The following is a 22,553-nucleotide window of genomic DNA, read 5'->3' as shown; positions in this document are numbered from 1 at the left end:
TATATATATATATATATATATATATATATATATATATATATATATATATATATATATATATATATATATAGAGATGTGAGCGAACTCAGGCAATTTCAGTAATGGGAAATTCTTCACTGAGTACAGATTTTACCTCAGAATTATGAATTTTGGTAATAATTGATCAATTCTGTCAGACAGCAGCAGATCTCTCTGATCACATATATTACAAAGTTGCTTATTTTTATGTTTACTATTGATTTATGAGGTAAAAATTAAAACAAGGCCTGACCGTTGTTCTGCAGTCTCTTCATTATTCGGTGGAGTAAAAAATAATGGCTTAAATACAACAGTAAAGAGATGTCACAAAAATCGTGGGAGAACTCGCCAACAGGCAAACCTATCGGAAAAATGCTCAGCAAACGACCACAAAAGCTTCAGGAAAAAAAGGCCTGTTTATTGAAGCATCTTCTGCTTAGAAAACTTTGTGAGTTCGCCTGAGTTTAAAAGATGTCATGTGCACAGACCCAAATATTTCATGAGAAATTCTCGCTCAGTGTCTGTGCCCAGGGGGTGAATGTTGTCTCTCTGGGAGAAGTAGACAACCAGCGGTCAGCCATATCTGCAACCATTTATTCTAATGCTTTTCATCCCCTTGAAAAAAGATCCAACCTGTCCAACCCTGACATATCACACTGTTGGTAGATGTAGCCGGAAATGGTGAAATCTTGATTGTGGGAAAGTAGCCAAAGACTGACCAACTATCAAGAGAAGTAGCAGCACTTTGGATGCAGCGTATGTTTACTGTGTCCAAAATACTGCTTTGTAATCATGCAGATAAATCCACATGTGTTCACTGAACTGTTTTCTATTGCTTAAATTTCTTAGCGTCTCCTCTCCGCAAGAGAAATTGACATGCATCGATGCAATATGCATCGTCAAAACCACAGCCGTTCCTGATCATGCGCACATACCCTTAAGGCTGCCGTCACACTATCAGTATTTGGTCAGTATTTTACATCAGTGTTTGTAAGCCAAAACCAGGAGTGGGTGATAAATGTAGAAGTGGCGATAAATTCTTTCGGACATGGTTACCATGGCAAATGTTAAATAATCCTTCTCCGCTGCCTTCCACTAGCTATTCTTCTTAGCTATACAAAATGGTTCCCCTGTGAACTCATCGAGTTTATTGACAATGCACTGTGGTGGACCCGGGCACTATTCACTCACCTGGTTACTTTAGTTTCACTTAAATATTCTCTATGGCACTCTGCTACAGATAGTCGAAACTACCTGACTAATTTCTACTGGTTCTAGGTAGTAGTGTATCCGTCTTCCCCAAACTAATAACCTGTACTCAGAAATTTCTACATTGACCACTATCTCCCCTCCGGTATTTCCCCCCCCCCCCCCCCCCTCTTCACCCCCAGTTTTTGTTGTTCTTGAGTCACATGTTAATTGTTTACTCTTTTGTTTTTAGCCTTTTGGGTTGCACAACCCGAACCTCGTGACCTAAAATTGCCATCAATATTTTATGCTAATAACTATAGTTATGGTCACCTCGATATTAATATGCAGTTGTATGGTACGTTTTGTTCCATTCAGAAGTATGTAACACGATGTCTCAGATTTATGTGTACCATTTTGTTGTTAATGTAATTTGAAAATTTGAAAATAAAAAATAAAAAAAAAATAAAAAAATAAATGTAGAAGTGGTGCATATGTTTCTACTAGATGTTTCCAGCCAGCTAACGCTCGGCACGCTCATTGCTATCTAATTAATGCTGCTGGTGATTAAACTAAAGTAAATAATGACAACATTCAATAGCGCTTACGCAGGTGGTAATTTAACTTAAAATTAAGTTAATAACAATAATAATCATTAAAAATCTGAATACTAAAAATACATTTTATTCACAGTGTAAAATCAAAAACAAACTGGATTCAGTAAGATGTGCGTTTTTTATTTATTCCATCATCTAAACAAATTTCATAACGAAACATAAATTAAGTAAAAATTTCTCTGTAAACACAATTAAATGTATAGTCATTTTCAAAGATCTTTCCTTGTCTTCTACAAGGTACAATTTAATGTGTGGGGACGGGATTATGTGTCATAATGTGGTGGGGGGGCGGGATTATGTGTGGTAATGCGGTGGGGGGCGGGATTGTGTGGTAATGTGGTGGGTGGGCCGGATTATGTGGTAATGTGGTGGTGGGTGGGCCGGATTATGTGGTGGTGGGTGGGCCGGATTATGTGGTGGTGGGTGGGCTGGATTATGGGTGGTGATGGAGTGGGGCGGAGCTACTGTGCAGGGGCGGGATTAGCGAGTGTGATGTGGGGGGCGGGATTATGGGTGGTGATGGGGTGGGGGGGCGGGACTATGGGTGGTGGGGGACGGGATTATGGGTGGTGATGGGGTGTGGGGGCGGGATTATGGGTGGTGATGGGGTGGGGGGTGTTTTTGTGTGCGGTGATGGGGTGGGGGGCGGGATTGTGTGCGGTGATGGGGTGGGGGCGGGCTTTGTGTGTGGTGGGAGGCGGAGCTACTGTGCAGGGGGCTGGATTAGCGAGTAATCACGAGATAGATAGATATATATATATATATATATATAATATATATATATATATATATATATATATATATATATATATATATATATATATATATATATATATTCTCTATTATACTTTTTCTTAAATATGCTTATCTTGCACATTTTATTTAATCAGGACTTTACCAGGTGTGATACTCTTAAAGAAAAAATGTCATGATATTTTCATGAAATAATGTACGGTAGTGGTTTATTGAATTGTCCACAGAAAAACAACATTGCAGCATAAAATAGATGAAATAGTTACGAACAGATTGTCCATTTGTTCCTTTCAGCGTTTGTTCTACATCTTTCCCAAAGTTCTGAATGGTAAAAGCCATCTGTCTGTGTGAAGTCTGAAGTCATCATGGCTACCAGTTGTTCCTTCCTTCTGTGACTTGTCTGACATCCATGGAGAATGATGGTGAAGGCAGGAGGTGACCCCCACGTGACCAGCCCCCTCCCTCCTAAGAGACGTAATATATATTTATCCCACAGACCACGTGTTCTCTCTATATGGTGTTAACTTATACTCTGAGCTATATACCGTATTTTCTGGTGTATAAGACGACTGGGCGTATAAGACGACCCCCAACTTTTCCATATAAAATATGGAATTTGGGATATGCCCGCTGTATAAGACAGGGGTCATCTTATACGCCCAGTCATCTTATACGGCGTGTGGTTCCCAGGGTCTGAAGGAGAGGAGACTCTCCTTCAGGCCCTGGGATCCATATTCATGTTAAAAATAAAGAATAAAAATAAAAAATATGGATATACTCACCCCTCCGAGAAGCCTGGCTGTCACTGCTGCAAGCGACTGCCTCCGTTCCTAAGAATTGCAGAGCATGAAGGACCCTCGATGACATTGCAGTCCTGTGATTGGTCCGTGACCGGTCACCTGACCGTGACGTCATCGAAGGTCCTTCATGCTCTGCAATTCTTAGGAACGGAGGCAGACGCTTGCAGCAGTGACAGCCAGGCTTCTCGGAGGGGTGAGCATATCCATATTTTTTATTTTTATTCTTTATTTTTTACATGAATATGGATCCCAGGGCCTGAAGGAGAGTTTCCTCTCCAGACCCTGGGAACATCCAGGATCGCTCCCTGCACACGCCGTACCTGGCGTATAAGACGACCCCCGACTTTGGGACAATTTTTAGGGGTCAAAAAGTCGTCTTATACGCCGGAAAATACGGTATTCATAAATAGCTTTTGTAATGTCAGCGAGAGGCAATGTGTTCAGTACAGAATTGAGAATAAGAATAATTAATATTTAACACTTCTCCTCTATTTGTTCCACTTCTGGTTTTGGCTTACATATACTGATGTAAAATACTGACCAAATACTGCTAGTGTGACGGCAGCCTAAGGAGTGCCACAGTAAATTGTATGGTAAAAATGGTTCCCATCCCATTTTCAGAATCCTTTTTTTTTCTCCATTTCACTATTAATAAATCTGTGTTTAAAGGGGAATATAAAAATGTTTAGAATTGAGAGTCCTCAGTGGTTGATACCTTTTAATGGCTAACTGAAAAGATGGTAACAAATTGCAAGCTTTCGAACCTACACAGGTCTCTTCATCAGGCAAAGACTAAAAGAAATTCTGAAGAATCACATATTTATGCACAACATAGCTAACACGGTACCAAGATATATAACTTTCCTGTATCTAAAGGGGAATATGAAACTTTACTTATGGCGCTGGTTATGTGGAAATTACGAAACTCAGCCAGATTTACTGGCACCCACCTGGGTTCAGCTCAGGGCGCTTTTATGTTCTGCACGGAGACCCTTACACCAGCCTCCTTGCCGCTCTCATAAGTGATTGGCTTTACACATCTAATCTCTTGGGTAAAGTTCTATTTTGCTCAGACAACCCCTTTTTAGGTGTCATGTGGCCATATACTAATTTTCATGTCTGTGCTCAGACACACAGCGGGTCGGTATGGCGGGTAACGTGGGCCCATCCAGAGTTTGGTCAGGTGCTGGCATCATGTTCATTTGACAGAACGGCTGCGGTGTGGGAAGAAATCGTAGGCGAATCTAACGACAAACCTAGAGGACAAAGCCATTGGGTAAGTGGATCTCGTGCTTGCATGGCATGTAGAGGAATCTTGACAAACAGTGTCCCAGCGGTGTGTGTAATTCTGTGTCTGGCAGGGTTACCGCCCTCCACCCAGAGCTGTTGGTGTAATTACCGGCAGAGGGTTAAAGAAGTTGTCCACTACTATAACTTAATTTTTTTTCTTAAATCTTACTATTATGTGCCACTCAACACATCCACTGTGTTTATTTTAGCAATATTACCTTTTATCATGCTGTAGCAGCACATCATCCTCAGTGCTGGCTTCAGCTCTCATGGGGCTAATCGACAACTTCCTTTCTCCTGAGTTATTGTGCTCTAATACTACAAGTTCCATGATGCAATGCATTGCACTGGCCTGGAATCCATTACCTAGCACACCCACTCCAAAACACACCCAAACCCCTCCCTCCTCTATCTTCAATCTGTGATGTCATTTCTTTCCAACCTCCTCTTTTACATTTGTCCAACCCACACTCCATTACACACACAGATAGATAGATGGATAGATAGATACATACAGAGATATATCTATCCATAGATATATCCATTGATCTATCCATACATATATCCATATCCATGTTTCTTAATGAACAATATGTCAGTTAGAAAAAAAAAATGACGTGATGTCCCCCTATATTTTATAGCCAGAAAGGCTATGCAGACAGCTGCGGGCTGATATTTTATAGCCTAGGAAGAGGTCATGGATATTGCGCGCCCCCCCCCCCCCCCCCCCCCTGCTACAAATACCAGCCCGCAGCCCCCCAGAAATGGCGCATCTCTAAGATGCGCCAATTCTGGCACTTCTTAGCCCCTCTCTTCCCACTCCCGTGTAGTGGTGGGATGTGGGGTAATAGGGGGTTAATGTCACCTTGCTGTTGTAAGGTGACATTAAGCCTGGTTAATAATGGAGTGGCGTCAATAGGGCGCCTATCCATTATTAATCCTATAGTAGTGAAAGAGTTATAAGAAAAAAAAAAAACACAGCCAGAAAAAAGTATTTTAATATTCTTAATTTCACCATACTTACAAGCACGCCTACTTCCTGTGACGCCTTCGATCGCCTGCAAAAAATAATAAACCAACTGTATACTCCCTGTCCGACGAAGTCCAATTAATAACGAGTGTCCCACGACGATCTCCCCTATAGAACAGTGACATCAGGTGATGTCACTGCTCTATAGACCTCCAGTGACACACTGACAGGAGACACTGGCTCCTGCAGTGCATCACTGAGAGGTTACTGTAGTTCATTGCTCTCACTTTATGACAAATAATCAGATTTTTTTTTTTTTTTCGCCCTTTTCAAACTTGTGATCCAGTTTTGATTTTAGTCAAATTTTAGGCCCAATTGTTAAACACCATTTTGCTTTGCCTAGAGCTCCCCCAATATCTCCTTCTGTATTGACTTGATGGCATATAGACTGATAAAGGTAATATGTCATCAGAAAATGACCTATTGTTTAAATCGGGATTTTTCCGAAGTCATTTTTTCATGTTTCATATTTGCACAAAATATATAATCTTGGCATTGTTCACTGGGTCTAATCTTGCATGTCCTGTGTTTCATGTGGACCTTCTCGGTTATGGACCGATTCTGACTATATGTATAGAAGTAGTACCCTGCATGCCATTATTTGGGCAAGTGTTATTGTGAAGGGAGGAGCTTACTAACAGAATATGTTTGCCTTCTATAGCCAGCTGCAGAATGAGTAAACTGCAAAATTTGTAGTGAAACCTACTTATGAAAAAAAAATGGTAGCCCCAAATGCATGCAAATAAAGGGAACCTGCCAGCAGGGTTGTGCACAGTAACCTACAGACAGTGTCAGGTCGGCGCCGTTATACTGAGTTTTAGGGTTTTTTAATGAATATTATACATATGTAAAATATGGGCAGGTCAGTGAGGGATCAGTGACCTGTCAGGAGTCTGCATTATGAATACCTAAGCAGAGCACCACATGGAGACCCCACAGGCCACCCCTGAGCATGAGCATATCATTAACTGAAAATAAAGATTAAACAACAACCTCAAGATGGATTTCATAAGCCAAGATATCATTGTAATTAGTAGAACGGCGCCGACCTGACCCTGTCTGTAGGTTACTGTGCACAATCCTGCTGACGGGTTCCCTTTACGTAAATTAAAAAAAAAAAAACCTCCCCAAAGGTGTAGACTAGCCGTACACAACAGGATGGGGGACTTTGTATGTAAATAAAACCAGAACTTTATTTCCTACAGTCTCTTCATCTTTTCTAAAGTGGTTCTGTAAAAAATATATATATTTTTTTTTATTTTGATTGTGTATGTTTTAGGTGAAGAGAACTACACTTGTGGACAGCAGGACGTCAGTAACCGACGTCAAGTTTGCTCCCAAGCATATTGGCTTGATGTTGGCAACCTGCTCTGCAGATGGTGTGGTGAGGATATACGAAGCCCCTGATGTGATGAATCTCAGTCAGTGGTCTCTGCAGCACGAGATATCTTGTAAACTGAGCTGCAGTTGTATTTCCTGGAATCCCTCAAGGTAAGTTGGTATCTTTGCTCCAGTCCCTGGCGACTGGCTACCTGAGAGCAGCAGTGGCTAGTTACTGTCCAGGAGCGTCAGTGTGACGGTGTATACTGCAGCACATGTTAGAGATTTATTTCTGGACCCTACGCACCCCTCCAGAATCTGCACCATACTGTGCACGGATGCCATACATCTCCTGGGGCCTATACCGATGTGTCAGCGCAGAATTCTCCATCTTTGTATCTGCTGAATCGGTACTCCTAATAATGTTGGCAGCCTGATAGAAGAGACCATAAAATAATCCCATAACTCTATCAGGTAAAATGCCTGTGCAGCTCATGGACTTGCAGTTAAGCACTAGCACTGTAGATACACTGTCCTATGCCGTCCGGTCAGTGATCAGTTCTGGTGTTTGGGCCGGAGCGATCTGTCAGGGGTTTCCTTTCTGAACAGTGTCAGGGATGCATTAGTAAATCATGGAGTCATATGTGGCTTCTAAGCCTCACACTCTCATTACCCCGGCTTCACTCCATCCACCTTCCTATATTATTATGCTACTTAGCGGCCAATTTATGTCTTCAATTTTTTAGGCAAGTGTGTTTTATTTTCTGTTAACTCATTTATTATTATAAAATTAATATTTCCAAATTGTGCACTTTAATGAATTGAATTATGAAGCAATGATCGGCTCGGCAGTGATAAACGATGTGTTATTTGATAAGGCGCAATGGCTGATAATCGGGGAACGATTCTCCCCAACAGCTGATGAATCAACATCTTGCTTTAATATTCTCATTCTCGGCAGCCCTCTGTCATATGTAAACAGGCAATGTGCTGCTTAGAAGATGGTGACCTGGGCACATGGAGGTGCAGTCGGCCTGTCTGATTGGCTGGCATGTAGCCAGTGTGAGGCTGTGGTCGGCCGGTTTAATGCAGCCTTCGTTATGTTACATCGCTGGTCCTTAATTGCATGTACTAAGAACCTCTGCTCTGTGTTTAGTTCCCGAGCTCATTCTCCAACTATCGCTGTGGGAAGTGATGACAGTAGCCCTAATATAATGGGAAAAGTGCAGATCTACGAGTACAACGAGAACACAAGGTGAGTCTCACGTGGAACACATCAGAGCAGACCCCTGTGTGACAGCAGATTGGCAGATCCTGAATGTGTGCATTATGCATGCTGTCAGTATTCCCCTCAGTCAACAGATCGAGCAGGCAATCACTTGATGACTAGATTCTCATCCGCTTCTATCCATGTTCCATGAGAGAGGCAGATAAGAATGTTGTCACCACATGCGCGCGTGCTCAATTTGACAATTGAGGGGAATCCTGACCGTGTGCGCAATCTGCAGCCACATAGGGGCTTCACAAATTCTCCTCAAGCCTGGAAAACACTTAAATGTTATGTTCTCACAATGAGTATTTGGTGAGTTTTTTTATGTGGAAATTTTCTGCATCTATTACATAAATTAGGTTACTTGCATGTTTTTCATTGCATTTTTTACGCTGTTTTTGTTTTTCTCTTTGGTATGTCATGTTTTAAATAAAGCTGTTTTCTCCTACACCTCATTGGGGGACACAGGACCATGGGTGTTATGCTGCTGCCACTAGGAGGACAGTAAGTGAATGCAGAAAGGATAGCTCCTCCCCTGCAGTATACACCCTCCTGCTGGCTCTCAGTGAACCAGTTCTTGCTTAGTGTCTGTAGGAGGCACTTGGGTCTGTTTCAGACCCCATCGTTTTTATTTTAATTTTTATTTTTGTATTCTATTTTTTCTCTTCACCACAACAGCACCCACTTGAGAGAGGGGATCCGCCCCTTAGGAACAGGAAACCCTATGGAGAGAATAAAAGGGGCGGTCCCCCTCGCTCCCACAGTTGGTTTCCTGTTCCTAAGGGAACCCATGGAGAAGAGGATACCTAGCCTGGACTCCGCCTGCACGGTTTACCTGAGAGGACGGCAGGGGCTCCAGTGCTGGAAGCAGCATCGGGGGTCCTGGGATCAGCTTCCCCCCCCCCCCTCTGCTGGCAGGCACCGTGAGGCCAGGGTCGGGGAGTCGCCTGGCTCACGGGAGAGGAGGACGCATCAGCGGGCCTGCGGCGGGTAAGAACGCTCTGGGGGCGCGACGCCACTCTCGGTGGTACGCGCGAGCGTGCACATGCAATTTACTCCCCCGGAGGTGAAGTGAAAGCCTCCGGGGTGAGAGAAGGGGAGAGATGATGCCGGGCAATGCGCAGGTAATCCAAGATGGCCGCGACCCGGAAGTGGTGATGACTTCCGGGTTCAACAGGAAGAAGATGGCGGCCCCCAGCATTAAATGACGCTGGCGCTGAACCCTCGGCGTCCAAGCATGGCAGCTTCACCTCAGGACTCAGCGGTGCCTTCAATAGAAGACAGCGCATATACCTCGCAGCAGTACAAGCAGCGGGCGCAGATCCACCACAAAGAGCGCTAAGGAGAAGAGATCTGACCGATCCTCATCCCAGCCTGTGCCTTCATCTCCTCCTCTTCGGCCGGTACCTGATTCATCTGCTTCACTGGGGTGAGTGTGTATCCCACCCTATTAAGCTGATTATTGCCCCCTCTTTTCTCTATACACCATAGGCAAAGAGATACGAAAAAACGAAGCACAAACAATGTGCCTTATGTACCCAGCCCCTCCCTGATAATTATGCAAAGAAAATGTGTTATGTTTGCATAGAAAACACCTTACGTGAGGAAGCCTCTGTAAGGGTACTGTCACACAGTGCAATTTTCGTCGCTACGACGGCACGATTCGTGACGTCGCAGCGTCGTATGATTATCGCTCCAGCGTCGTAGACTGCGGTCACACGTTGCAATCACGGCGCTGGAGCGATGCCGAAGTCCCCGGGTAACCAGGGTAAACATCGGGTAACTAAGCGCAGGGCCGCGCTTAGTAACCCGATGTTTACCCTGGTTACCAGCGTAAACGTAAAAAAAACAAACAGTACATACTTACATTCCGGTGTGTGTCCTCCGGCGTCTCAGCTTCTCTGCACTGTGTAAGCACAGCGGCCGGAAAGCAGAGCAATGACGTCACCGCGTCACCGCTGTGCTCGCTTTCTGGCTGGCCGGCGCTCACAGTGCAGAGAAGCTGAGACGCCGGAGGACAGACACCGGAATGTGAGTATGTACTGTTTGTTTTTTTAACGTTTACGCTGGTAACCAGGGTAAACATCGGGTTACTAAGCGCGGCCCTGCGCTTAGTTACCCGATGTTTACCCTGGTTACAAGCGAACACATCGCTGCATCGCTGTCACACACAACGATCCAGCGATGTCAGCGGGTGATCAAGCGACGAAAGAAAGTTCCATACGATCTGCTACGACGTACGATTCTCAGCGTGATGTCTGATCGCAGTAGCGTGTCAGACACTGCGATATCGTAACGATATCGCTAGAACGTCACGAATCGTACCGTCGTAGCGATCAAAATTGCACTGTGTGACAGTACCATTAGATCTGATGACATCAGACAGATGATCAGGGACGAGTTACGAGCCTTCCGTAGTTCAGAAAGTATTCCTGAAACTAAAAGCAGGAAGTATAATTCTCCAAGGTCAGATCCTTCTACTGATAAGGAAGATACGGATGTCTCCCTAGAATATATTTCCTCGGAAGGGGAGCAAGATACGTGCTTTCCAACAGAGAGTATAGATAATCTTGTCAGATCTGTTTGTAACACCATGGGTATTAAAGACAGTAAAGACCCTAAGACACCACAGGATATAATGTTCTCTGGATTGTCAGAAAAGACCTACCTTTCCCGTAATAACACCAATCAAAGATTTAGTTAAAAGAGAATGGGAGAGTCAGGGGCAGAAGGGGTTACCATCTTCATCAAAAAGGCGTTATCCCTTTAAAGATGAGGACATGTCTGCGTGGGCCAAAGCCCCGAAGGTAGACGCAGCAGTGGCATCCACGTCCAAGAAATCCTTACTTCCTGTGGAAGATTCTGGTTCCTTACAAGACCCATTAGATCATAAGGCCGACTTACTGTTAAAACAAGCATGGGAATCATGTACTGAGGCATTCAGAATGACTATATCGGCTACATGTACGGCAAGGTCCATGTTAGTCTGGCTTAATGACCTGGAGGAGGGTCTAAAAGGGGGCCTATCCAGAGAAAAATTGATCTCTTCTTTACCCCTAATCAGAGGCGCTACGGCATTTTTGCAGACTCATCAGCTGACTCTGGTTGGCCGCCAAATCAGCAGGCCTAACTAACGCGGCTCGTTGGGCCCTGTGGCTAAAGGGCTGGAAAGGAGACTCCCAAACAAAAACTAAATTGTGGCCTTCCATACCAGGGTGAGTACCTTTTTGGTACAAAGTTAGATGAGATCCTAACCAAGGCTGGTGAAAGGAAAAAGGGATTCCCTAATAACTATTTTCCATCCTATAGGAGAGCATTCCAGAAGCCCATCTTTAATAAGAGAAGGGATTTTAAAAACCAAGACCGCTGGGCCAATAAAGATAACAAACAAAGAGGCTCTTTTTTCAGAAAACGTCCATTTAAAATGAAAGACAAACCGCGTTAAGGTACCTTCACACGAAGCGACGCTGCAGCGATAGCGACAACGATGTCGATCGCTGCAGCGTCGCTGTTTGGTCGCTGGAGAGCTGTCACACAGACCGCTCTCCAGCGATCAACTATGCCGAGGTCCCCTGGTAACCAGGGTAAACATCGGGTAACTAAGCGCAGGGCCGCGCTTAGTAACCCGATGTTTACCCTGGTTACCAGCGTAAAATCTAAAAAAAACAAACAGCACATACTTACATTCACGTCCCCCTGCGTCCACTTCCTGACTGACTGAGCGCCGTACAGTGAGAGCAGAGCGGTGACGTCACCGCTGTGCTGCTTTCACTTTCACTTTGCGGCGCTGAGTCAGAGGAGGAAGCAGACTGCAGGGGACGCAATGTGAGTATGTGCTGTTTGTTTTTTTTACATTTTACGCTAGTAACCAGGGTAAACATCGGGTAACTAAGCGCGGCCCTGCGCTTAGTAACCCGATGTTTACCCTGGTTACCAGTGTAAAATATCGCTGGTATCGTTGCTTTTGCTTTCAAACACAACGATACACAGCGATCGGACGACCAAATAAAGTTCTGGACTTTATTCAGCGACCAGCGACATCACAGCAGGATCCTGATCGCTGCTGCGTGTCAAACGAAACGATATCGCTAGCGATGACGCTGCAACGTCACGGATTGCTAGCGATATCGTTATAATGTCGTTTCGTGTGAAGGTACCTTTAGTACAGATCTGCCAGTAGGTGGCAGATTGTCTTTTTTCGCCACACAATGGCGTGCAGTAACATCCAACTCTTGGGCAACTAGCCTCATAACTTCAGGCTTAAAATTAAAATTTTCCCAAGTCCCTCCGGACTCATTCCTATTGACTTCTTTAAAGTCGCAATCTCAACAACAATTTTTGGAACAGGAAATAATTAATCTCCTATCCAAAAATGTATTAGTAGAAGTCCCGTTTCATCAGAGGGGAAAAGGGTTTTACTCCCCTTTCTTTTTGATCCCAAAGCCTGACGGATCATATAGGACTATAATAAATCTTAAACTGAATATCTTTCTGGAAAACCAAACCTTCAAGATGGAGTCGATCAGGTCCACAGTAAAACTTCTGTTCCCTGGGTGCTTTATGGCAGTCCTTGACCTAAAAGATGCATACTACCATCTACCAATTTATATTGAACACCAGCAGTATGTGCGTATAGCAATCATGATCAATGGGCAAATATGTCATTTTCAATACACAGCATTGCCCTTCGGACTGTCAATAGCTCCCAGAGTCTTTACTAAATTAATGTCGGAAGTGAAGTCATTTTTAAGATTAAGAGATACCCTCACAGTTCCATATTTAGATGACCTTCTGGTGGTAGGAAACTCCCCTTCACAATGTGAACAGCGCCTATCTAACGCGATCTCATCCCTACAGGAAATGGGATGGTTGATGAACTGGGAAAAATCCAGATTATCTCCAACAACCCGTCAAACATTCCTGGGTCTTATCCTAGACTCTGGATTCTGGAAGGAAACATCTCTGACATTCAAACAGTCAATAATAAAAAAGAAAGTACAGTCGGTGATTAATAACCCTGTAATCTCCCTTAGAGAAGGTATGTCCCTTTTTAGGTTTCTTTACATCATGCATTCCGGCGGTTCCATGGGCTCAATTCCACGGGCTCAATTCCACACTAGGCAGTTACAGTACACAATTTTACAGGAGGAAGGAAAATTACAAGGCCATTTAAGTAGTCGTTTATACCTCCCATTAAATGTAATAGAGTCCCTCTACTGGTGGTTAGAGCCGGACCATCTGGTCGGTGGAGTCCCTTGGGTGATTAGACCTTCAAGAATAATTTTTACCAGTCCTACTGGTTGGGGTGCACATCTGGAAGACCAGATAGTTCAAGGCCAATGGTCTATTAGTGAGTCGAACGATTCATCTAATGAAAGGGAACTAAAAGCAGTATATCATGCCATATGTAAATTCCTTCCGCAGTTACACGGAACCCACACAAGGATACTTTAAGACAATATGACATCTGTTGCGTATATAAACCATCAAGGCGGAACTATAACAGACGAGATCCTATCTATGGCCGAGATACATCTCCTGTCTGTGTCAGCACTGCATGTCAGAGGAGTGGACAACTCAAAGACAGATTTCCTCAGCCGTCACACTCCATCAAGGAGAGTGGGTACTCAGTCGGCGTATCTTCATGATGATAGCCAAGAAGTGAGGCACTCCCTTTTTGTAACAAGAAACAACAGACAGGTCAAAAAGTTCTCTTCATTGTTCCTGTCCGACAATCCCGATATCCTAGGTGCTCTCCAAGTTCCATGGACATTCCGGCAAGCTTATGCCTTTCTTCCATTAATACTCCTTCCGACTGTAATCAGGAAGATAAGAGAAGACAAAGCAAACATAATTCTAATAGCGCCATTCTGGCCCAAGAGACCATGGTTTTCCTGTCTCAGAGCCATGTCTGTCTCGGATCCATGGATCCTTCCAGAGACTCAGGACCTTCTCTCTCAGGGTCCCTTCAACCACCCTCATGTGAAGGGCCTACGGTTGACAGCCTGGTGTTTGAAAGGCAACTATTAAAACTAAGGGGGTTTTCAGAGAGATTGATTGATACCCTTCTACTCAGTAGAAAGAGGTCTACAACAACCATATATGTAAGAATATGGAAAAAATGTCTAACTTTCTACCCAGCAGCTCTATCAAGAGAAATAACTATTTCTGCTATTTTAGAGTTTCTCCAGAAAGGACGTGACTTAGGCTTATCGGGTCAGTACACTAAAAGTGCAGGTTTCTGCTCTAGGAGCCCTGTATAGTCACAATATTGCAGGAGACAGATGGGTAGCACGGTTCATCTCAGCATGCCAAAGGGCAGAACCATTCCAGATTCCCCACATACCACCATGGGATCTTAATCTAGTTCTAAAGGCCCTAACAGGGGAACCATTCGAGCCAATACACTCGGCCCACATAAAATGTTTCTTTTAAAACAGCTTTTCTTGTTGCTTTAGTATCAGCCAGAAGAGTAGGCGATGTTCAGGCATTATCGGTAGATCCTCCTTTTCTGTCAATATTCCAGGATAGGATTGTTTTAAAAACAGACCCTTCTTACTTACCTAAAGTAGGGACCAAATTCCACAGATCCCAAGAAATCTTCCTTCCTTCCTTCTATAGTAACCCCACAAATCAGGAAGAGGAAAAATACCATACATTAGATGTAAGAAGGGCCGTAATAGCTTACCTAGACAGAACTAGCCCCTGGAGGAAGAGCAGGGCTCTTTTTGTTTCCTTCCAGGGCCATAAGTAAGGTTCTAGTGTCACAAAGAACACGCTTTCTCGATGGATTCGGGACGCAATTTGCCTCGCCTATTCAGCAAAAGGGGAGAACCCGCCTGAGACTGTAAAGGCACACTCTACCCGGGCAATGTCTTCATCCTGGGCTGAGAGAACGGAGGTTCCAATAGAACTGATATGTAAGGCTACAACCTGGTCTTCTACTACTTTCTATACTCACTATAGATTAGACTTGTCTTCCTCATCTGACTTGTCTTTCGGTAGATCAGTTCTTAACACGGTGATCCCTCCCAAATGACTATCTCTGTAAGTCTCTCAAGTGGGTGCTGTCGTGGCGAAGAGAAAACACCGGATTACTTACCGGTAATACTCTTTTATAGAGCCACGACAGCACCCCTTCACTTCCCTCCCTAATAAGTTATTTTGCCTAAGAGCACTGATAAGGGTGAATGGTTCTTGTAGTTAGCTATACTTATGTTAACTAAAGATAAACAATGATATTGGGTTGCCTAATAATACTGGTGGGCGGTTCCTCTCATTCTCTGTAACCCATCTGTGGGAGCCCGCCCCTTTTATTCTCTCCATAGGGTTTCCTGTTCCTAAGGGGCGGATCCCCTCTCTCAAGTGGGTGCTGTCGTGGCTCTATAAAAGAGTTTTACCGGTAAGTAATCCGGGGTTTTTCCTTTACGGAGCGAATGGGGGCGACGGACCCTTTCTAGGTCTCCCCCGAATCATCAACAGGCAAGTACATGGAGCGTTCCTCCCGTATCCTTTCCTGCAACGTTGGATGCCAGCCCTGAGCTGACCTTACGGGTGATGGTTCTTTCGCCTTCCGATCTCCCCCCTCCATAGCAGGCGACCATATGGAGTAGCCCTCCATCTACCTCTCCTGGAGCCAGGTGCATAGCCGGACATATTATGTATGGCGTCCGAGCAGCCCCACACTGCATCACCACTAATATAGCGGATGACGCAAGGCGGCAGAAGCTCTCCACCCCCTCCCTGACTATGGCGACGGTGGATTGAGCACCAGCCCACCGCATCTACCGTGAGTACACTGCGGGAGCCGAGGTGCTGGGGGTCCTGTTTCCCGGGGTATGGAAGGTCCGCACCTCTAACAGAAAGCCCAGGTCTGTGGGTGGTCCGCAGCGAGCATTTTTGATGAAGGAGCGCTCCTCAGGATGGCACTAATAGCGGTTGCGACGCCTCAGGTCGCAACCGCAAGCTTTTCAAATTTAGTCCCCGGCTTTTCTCCTCATACAGGCCGGAGCCCTTGGCTTCGCCCACCGGCAATTACTGCTGCACATCTTTTCCAGCGCTTCTCGTTCCATGAGAAGCGCTCTCACAGATCTCGGCGGCTATCTTGGTACACCCAGCGCTGATTCTGCAGCGCTGCTCTAGCCCTCCTAATCTCATGATCGGGGGTCACAACCGATATACAGCCTTCAGGACCATACACTGTGTTCCAAATTATTATGCACAAATAGTTTGACTGATAAGGTTAGAATTATTTTGTTTGTCATTTAAACTAATTGATGGTGATGTGTGTCAGGGCTCCTTATATCACTGAAAGCAATTGCAGATACCTGTGCAAATTAGTTTGGCAGGTGTGTCCAAATAAAGGCAAGACTACTTAAGAAGGCTATTCCGCATTATTAAGCAGCCTACATTTTTTGCCAAAATGGGAAAGAAAAAGGATGTGTCGGCTGCTGAGAAGCAACAAATTGTGGAGTATTTAGGTCAAGGCATGACTACAATCAACATTGCCAAGACACTTCATCGTGATCATCGCACAATCAAGAAGTATGTAGCTGATTCCCAGCACACACGTGTGCATGCTGATAAGGAAAACTTGAGGACTCTTTCCAATAGGCAATTGCGTAAGGTTAAAAGAGCAGCTGCAAAAATGCCTTGTCATTGCAGCAGACAAGTTTTTGAAGCTGCTGGTGCCTCCAATGTCCCCAGAACAACAAGATGCAGGGTCCTTCAGAGGTTTGCAGCTGTGCGTAAGCCATCCTGTCGACCACCTCTATCCACTGCACACAAGCAGAAACGGCTCCAGTGGGCCAAATGATACATGAAGACTGACTTCCAAACTGTTTTGTTCACTGAGTGCCGTGCAACGCTCGATGGTCCAGATGGATGGAGTGGAGGATGGCTGGTTGATGGACAGCCCATGAAAACACGGCTAAGGCGCCAACAAAGAGGAGGTGGAGTAATGTTTTGGGCTGGAATCATGGAGAGAGAGATTGTCGGCCTGTTTATGATCCCTGAAGGGGTAAAGATGAACTCCATAATTTATGTGGAGTTTCTAAAACAACACTTCCTGCCATGATTCAAGAGGAAGAACCGTGCTTTCCGCAGCAAGATCATTTTCATGCATGTTAATGCACCGTCTCATGCTGCAAAAAAACACACCTGCATCTCTGGCTGCTATGGGCATAAAAGAGGACAAACTTATGGTGTGGCCACCATCTTCCCCTGACCTCAACCCCATTGAGAACCTCTGGAGCATCATCAAAAGGAGTGTCTATGATGGCGGGAGGCAGTTCACATGTAAGCAACAGCTCTGGGAGGGTATTCTGTCCGCATGCAAAACAATTGAAGCAGAAACTATCCAAAAAACTGACATTCAATAGATGAGTGGTCAGAAGCTTCTTTCGAACAAGGGGTCCTATGTGCAAATGTAACATCACCTAGAATAAAGTTTTCACTTGAAAACTGTTTTGCTTTCATTTTGTATTAAGCTGATAATGCTTATAACTTCACAATTGACCATTTTTTTTTGTTCAAAATAATAAAAAAAAAAAGGTTGAAAACTCTGCTGTGCATAATAATTTGGAACATGCATTTTGAGTGTTTATTTAAAAAAAAATACTGTTTTCATAGGCAGTTTGCAATTATATTACATTGCAATTATACTAGAATAGTAGATGACTGGAAAATAACACTGACTACAATTCAGATAGTTAATTTAGAGAAAATATGAGGAAATAATATCTGCATAATAACTTGGAACACAGTGTACATTGCTGACCTCCCTTGGGGACTCAAGACACAGGACCTGGGTAAGCTGCAGATATATAGCTTAACCCTTCCCCTGCTAGTAAGCACTCTCCTCAAGGTTACTATGTCTCAATCAAGGCGCCTCAAAAAGTCTGGGAAAACCCACACTGTTATTCGCTGCATGTACCTCTTGTAAGGTCTCATTACCCCGGGGTCACAATACTGCATTGTGCACAGCTTGTGAACCGGCGACTGTTCAGGAACCACCTGTTACTGATACCGAACCTAGTGAGCCTGGTCCCCCTGAGTGGGCTACCTCCCTTACCCGGTCTATGGCATCCCTGGCAAAAGCGTTAGAATCGTTCCGAGGCACTCTTACGGACGACGCTTCTGATTCTCAAAACCCCTCGTACTCTAGGGGTCGTACCTTGCCAAGGGGCTCTCGCCCTTCCAGAAAAAGGACTCGTGCCAATATCCCCAGACCATCACCGGGATTCGGGTTCTGAGAGCTCTGTTTCTCGCTCCCTTTCCATTGGGGTTAGCCAAGCACCTGTTTGAGGACGATTCTGACACGTCCCTAGATCAGGAATTTTAGCACGATCAGGAGACTCTCGACTCTGAGTCAGTGAATAAGGCTTTGAAACTTGAGGAGGAACCTTTATCTAAAACGGATCATGCCGTGTCCTTTAAGAGGACCAAACAAGCTCACAAGGTATTCGCTACTCATCCTAAATTTAAGGAAATTGTTGAATCTCACAGGATCCGTCCCGATAAACGATTCACAGGGCAGAAGCCCATGGAATCAAAATATCCGATCATCAGATCAACAATATGGCGCGTTCAGCCTTTGAAGCCTCAGCAGCCGCACTCTTCCCATCTTTTGCTGCTACGTCGGTGGCTAATGCTATGACCCACTGGGCTGAGGTCTTGTCTGCAGTGGTGCTGGATACCCACCTCATACTCACTCTCTACATTTCAGTATGAGAGTCCTCGGCAGGATGGTAGCAGCTATGGAGGCGCTCCCATTCGCTCCACTACACCTCCGCCCCTTAAAACATGCTCTCCTGGCTGTGTGGGAGAGGAACCCGTTATCTCTCGATCGTCGTTTCCTTCTTCCCCAGCGAGTCAGTCTCTCAGGTGGTGGACCTTGAAGTCTTCCCTGAATCAAGGAAAGTCCTTTCACCCAGTACATTGGCTGGTTGTGACAATCCAGTCTTCTGGGCTGGGGAGCAAATTTCCAACCATCACACTGCGCAGTGCCGCTGGTCTCTTCAGGAAGCTCGCCTGCCCATCAACATCCTGGAAATACGGGTAATCCGGTTCACTCTTCTTCAATTCCATCCCTTCCTGATGGGTCGTCCCACCAGGATTCAGTCCGACAATGCCACGGCAGTGGCATACATCAACCGGCAGGGGGGAACACGCAGCAAGGCAGCCATGACCGAGGTAGGCCACATCCTTCGTTGGGCCGAGGAAAACCGCTCTGTGATATCAGCGGTTCACATCCCGGGAGTGGAAAATTGGGAGGCAGATTTCCTCAGCCTCCAAGGTCTCGACTCCGGAGAGTGGTTTCTCCATCCGGAGATATTCCACCAGATCTGCTGTCGTTGGGGAACCCCGGACGTGGATCTGATGGCCTCACGGCTAAATTCCAAGGTTCCCAATTTCATAGCTCGGTCCCATGATCCGGCAGCCATCGGGGCAGATGCACTCGTTCACTTGTGGCATCAGTTCCAGCTTCCGTACATATTTCCCCCACTTCCCTTGCTGCGAGAGTCATCAAGAAGATCAGAGCAGAGGGGATACCAGTAATCCTCATTGCATCGGATTGGCCACGCAGGGCCTGGTACGCCAAACTAGTTCAACTAGTCGCCGATGTCCCCTGGCGATTACCGAATCGCACAGACCTGTTATCCCAGGGCCCCATTTACCACCAGAACTCCGAGGCCCTGTGTTTGACGGCATGGCCGTTGAGTCCTGGGTGCTGACACAAGCAGGCTTCTCTCAAACTCATTTCTACCATGATCAGTGCTAAAAAGCCTACTTCTATGCGTATATATCATCGCATTTGGAAGACCTTCTTCTCATGGTGCCAGGACCGTGGACGCTCTCCTCTTGAATTTTCCGTTCCTGCCATCCTCGAATTCCTTCAGTCGGGTTTGGACTTAGGTCTCGCCCTTAGTTCTCTCAAAGGGCAGATTTCAGCCTTGTCAGTCCTGTTCCAACGTAAAAATTGCCAACAGATTACAGGTTAAGACGTTCATTCAGGGAGTCTCCCATGTGGTGTCGCCCTATAAGATGCCGTTGGAACCATGGGACCTTAATTTGGTCCTCTGAGTCTTGCAGGAGGCTCCTTTTGAACCTCTGCAGGACGTTTCCCTGTCTCTTCTGTCATAGAAAGTTGCTTTATTGGTTGCGGTCACTTCCATCTGACCACCAGTACATCGCACCGAGAAGGCTCTCCACACACTGGACTTGGTGAGAGCTCTTAGGAGATATGTCTCGGACGGCGTCTTTCCGCAGGTCAGATGCCCTGTTTGTGCTCCCGGAAGGGCCAAGGAAGGGTCTAGCCGCTTCCAAAGCTACGGTAGCCAAGTGCATTTGTTCAGCTATCCAGGAGTCCTACCGAGTCAGAGGTCATTCCTTCCCAGCAGGGATCAAGGCTCATTATACTCGGTCAGTGGGTGCTTCTTGGGCCTTCCGGCACCAGGCGTCGGCAGCACAAGTCTGCAGAGCTGCGACTTGGTCCAGCCTGCATACGTTTACGAAACATTACCATGTCCATTCTCCGGCCTCGGCAGATGCGTCCGTCGGCAGAAGAATTTTGCAGGCGGCAGTGCCGCATCTGTAACTTTTGGGTACAAGGAGCAATTGCAGTGGATTGTTTTCCCACCCAGGGACTGCTTTAGGACGTCCCATGGTCCTGTGTCCCCCCAATGATTACCTCAGAGAAAAGGATTTTAAGGTGAGTACACAAAAATCCCTATTTTGGTATTTTGCTTTGACAAGACTTAGATGCAGTCGTATGTGGACGTTATAGTGCGTTTCCACAAGGCAAACACATTAAAAACATATATTTTTTTTCTTTACCTGTGGATTTTCCACATTTAATATCATTCTATGGGGAAAATCTGCAAAGAGAAATCTGAGAAATTGTCATGTTGCATGTCGCAGGTTAAACAGGGAAAAAAGCTCAATGGACATGAGATTTCTATAAAGAACTGTGAGATGCTGCATTTTTTGTATGAAGTGAAAATAAACAGTGTCAAAAACTCCCCAAATAATCATTGTGGGAACTTAACCTTAATGATTGTCCAGACTGGTTTGGTGGGACCAGCTCACTATGTGTTGTCTGCGGGAGTGTCCAGAGTATTTCCAAAATGGCAGATTCTAGAGGAAAAAAGAGTTAAGGCATGTTCTATTCCAACATGGCCTGTCGTTTTGTTCTCCCTTGACGTCAGAGTTGCTTACTCCCCTCCCCCATACAGCACATACGCATGTCCAGCCGTGTATGTACGGGGTTGGGAGATGTAGCAGCCAAAAGCTCTCCAATGTATACAGCCACTGCTAGTATTGGTGGTTTGAGAATAAGATGTTTTACCAACTTTACCAGTCACAATTTAAGGAAAGCTTTCCTCTCAGACGTCATGCACAGATGTAAGGCTGCCCCTTAGTGACTGAGTTTGAGCTGTGATATTACCCAGTGCAGTGTAATGTCACAGAATGGTGTGTGGCCCGTCTTTGCCAATGCAAATTTGCCTTCAAAGCGACCCATCTGCTCAGACAGGGTCCGTGTTACAACTATGTTGTACTATGAAACTCTGTCAGACTTGAAGGAAATCTGTCAGCAGGATTTTGCTATGTAATTTGAGGACAGCAGCAGATAAAGGCTGAAAGAGCTCAGGGATGTGTCACTTTATTGGTATGTGCAGTTGTTTATTTACAATGACTATTTTATTATCAGGAGAATATCATTGCCAGGACTACAGTTCATACACCCGCTACAACTAGCAGCTATCAGATCACAACTATATACACAGATAGCAGCCACTGCATAGGCGCAGCGGGCACCATTTTTCAAATTGACTTTTTTTTTAGCTGAATAACATGAAGAGCACATAAAACTTGCGATGAAGCTGCAGTGCAGGTGCCACAGCCGGCACCTGCCTGCAGAAGGGTGTTTTGTTTTTTTTTTGGGTTTTTTTTTTGCAGTATGTACATATGTTCATTATGTAAAATTGGGGCCAGTCAGTGAGGTATTATGAGTATCTAATCAGAACATCACAGGCCACCGAGCACGGGCATATCATTAACTCGTAACTGAAAATACAGATTAAACAACCACAAGACGGACTTCATCAACCCAAGGTATCATTGTAATCAGTATAACGGCGCTGACCTGACAGTCTGTAGGTTAGGCTAAGTTCACACTTGGTTACTTCCATATGCGTCCTGCGTACCTATCTTCAACATTGGGCACGCAGTGACGTGTTTGTAGGCAGAAAAAAAAAAAGGGAGGA

At 45.2% G+C, this 22,553-nt stretch overlaps 1 protein-coding gene across 2 annotated transcripts in view; it reads left to right on the top strand.

Moving 5' to 3' along the window:
- SEH1L (SEH1 like nucleoporin) overlaps positions 1-22,553 on the top strand; it is a 59,762-nt gene that overhangs the window by 13,206 nt on the left and 24,003 nt on the right. For both annotated transcript variants that reach the window (XM_077270152.1, XM_077270154.1), the window contains exons 3-5: positions 4,506-4,652; positions 6,976-7,187; positions 8,173-8,271. In XM_077270152.1, the coding sequence (XP_077126267.1) occupies positions 4,506-4,652; positions 6,976-7,187; positions 8,173-8,271 (458 nt within the window). The remainder of the gene's footprint in view (positions 1-4,505; positions 4,653-6,975; positions 7,188-8,172; positions 8,272-22,553) is intronic.

Source organism: Ranitomeya variabilis, chromosome 6, assembly GCF_051348905.1.
Source record: "Ranitomeya variabilis isolate aRanVar5 chromosome 6, aRanVar5.hap1, whole genome shotgun sequence".
In the NCBI taxonomy this organism is placed as follows: Eukaryota; Metazoa; Chordata; class Amphibia; order Anura; family Dendrobatidae; genus Ranitomeya; species Ranitomeya variabilis.
Note: the sequence above shows the minus strand (reverse complement) of the source record. Positions and strands in the feature narration are given on the sequence as shown.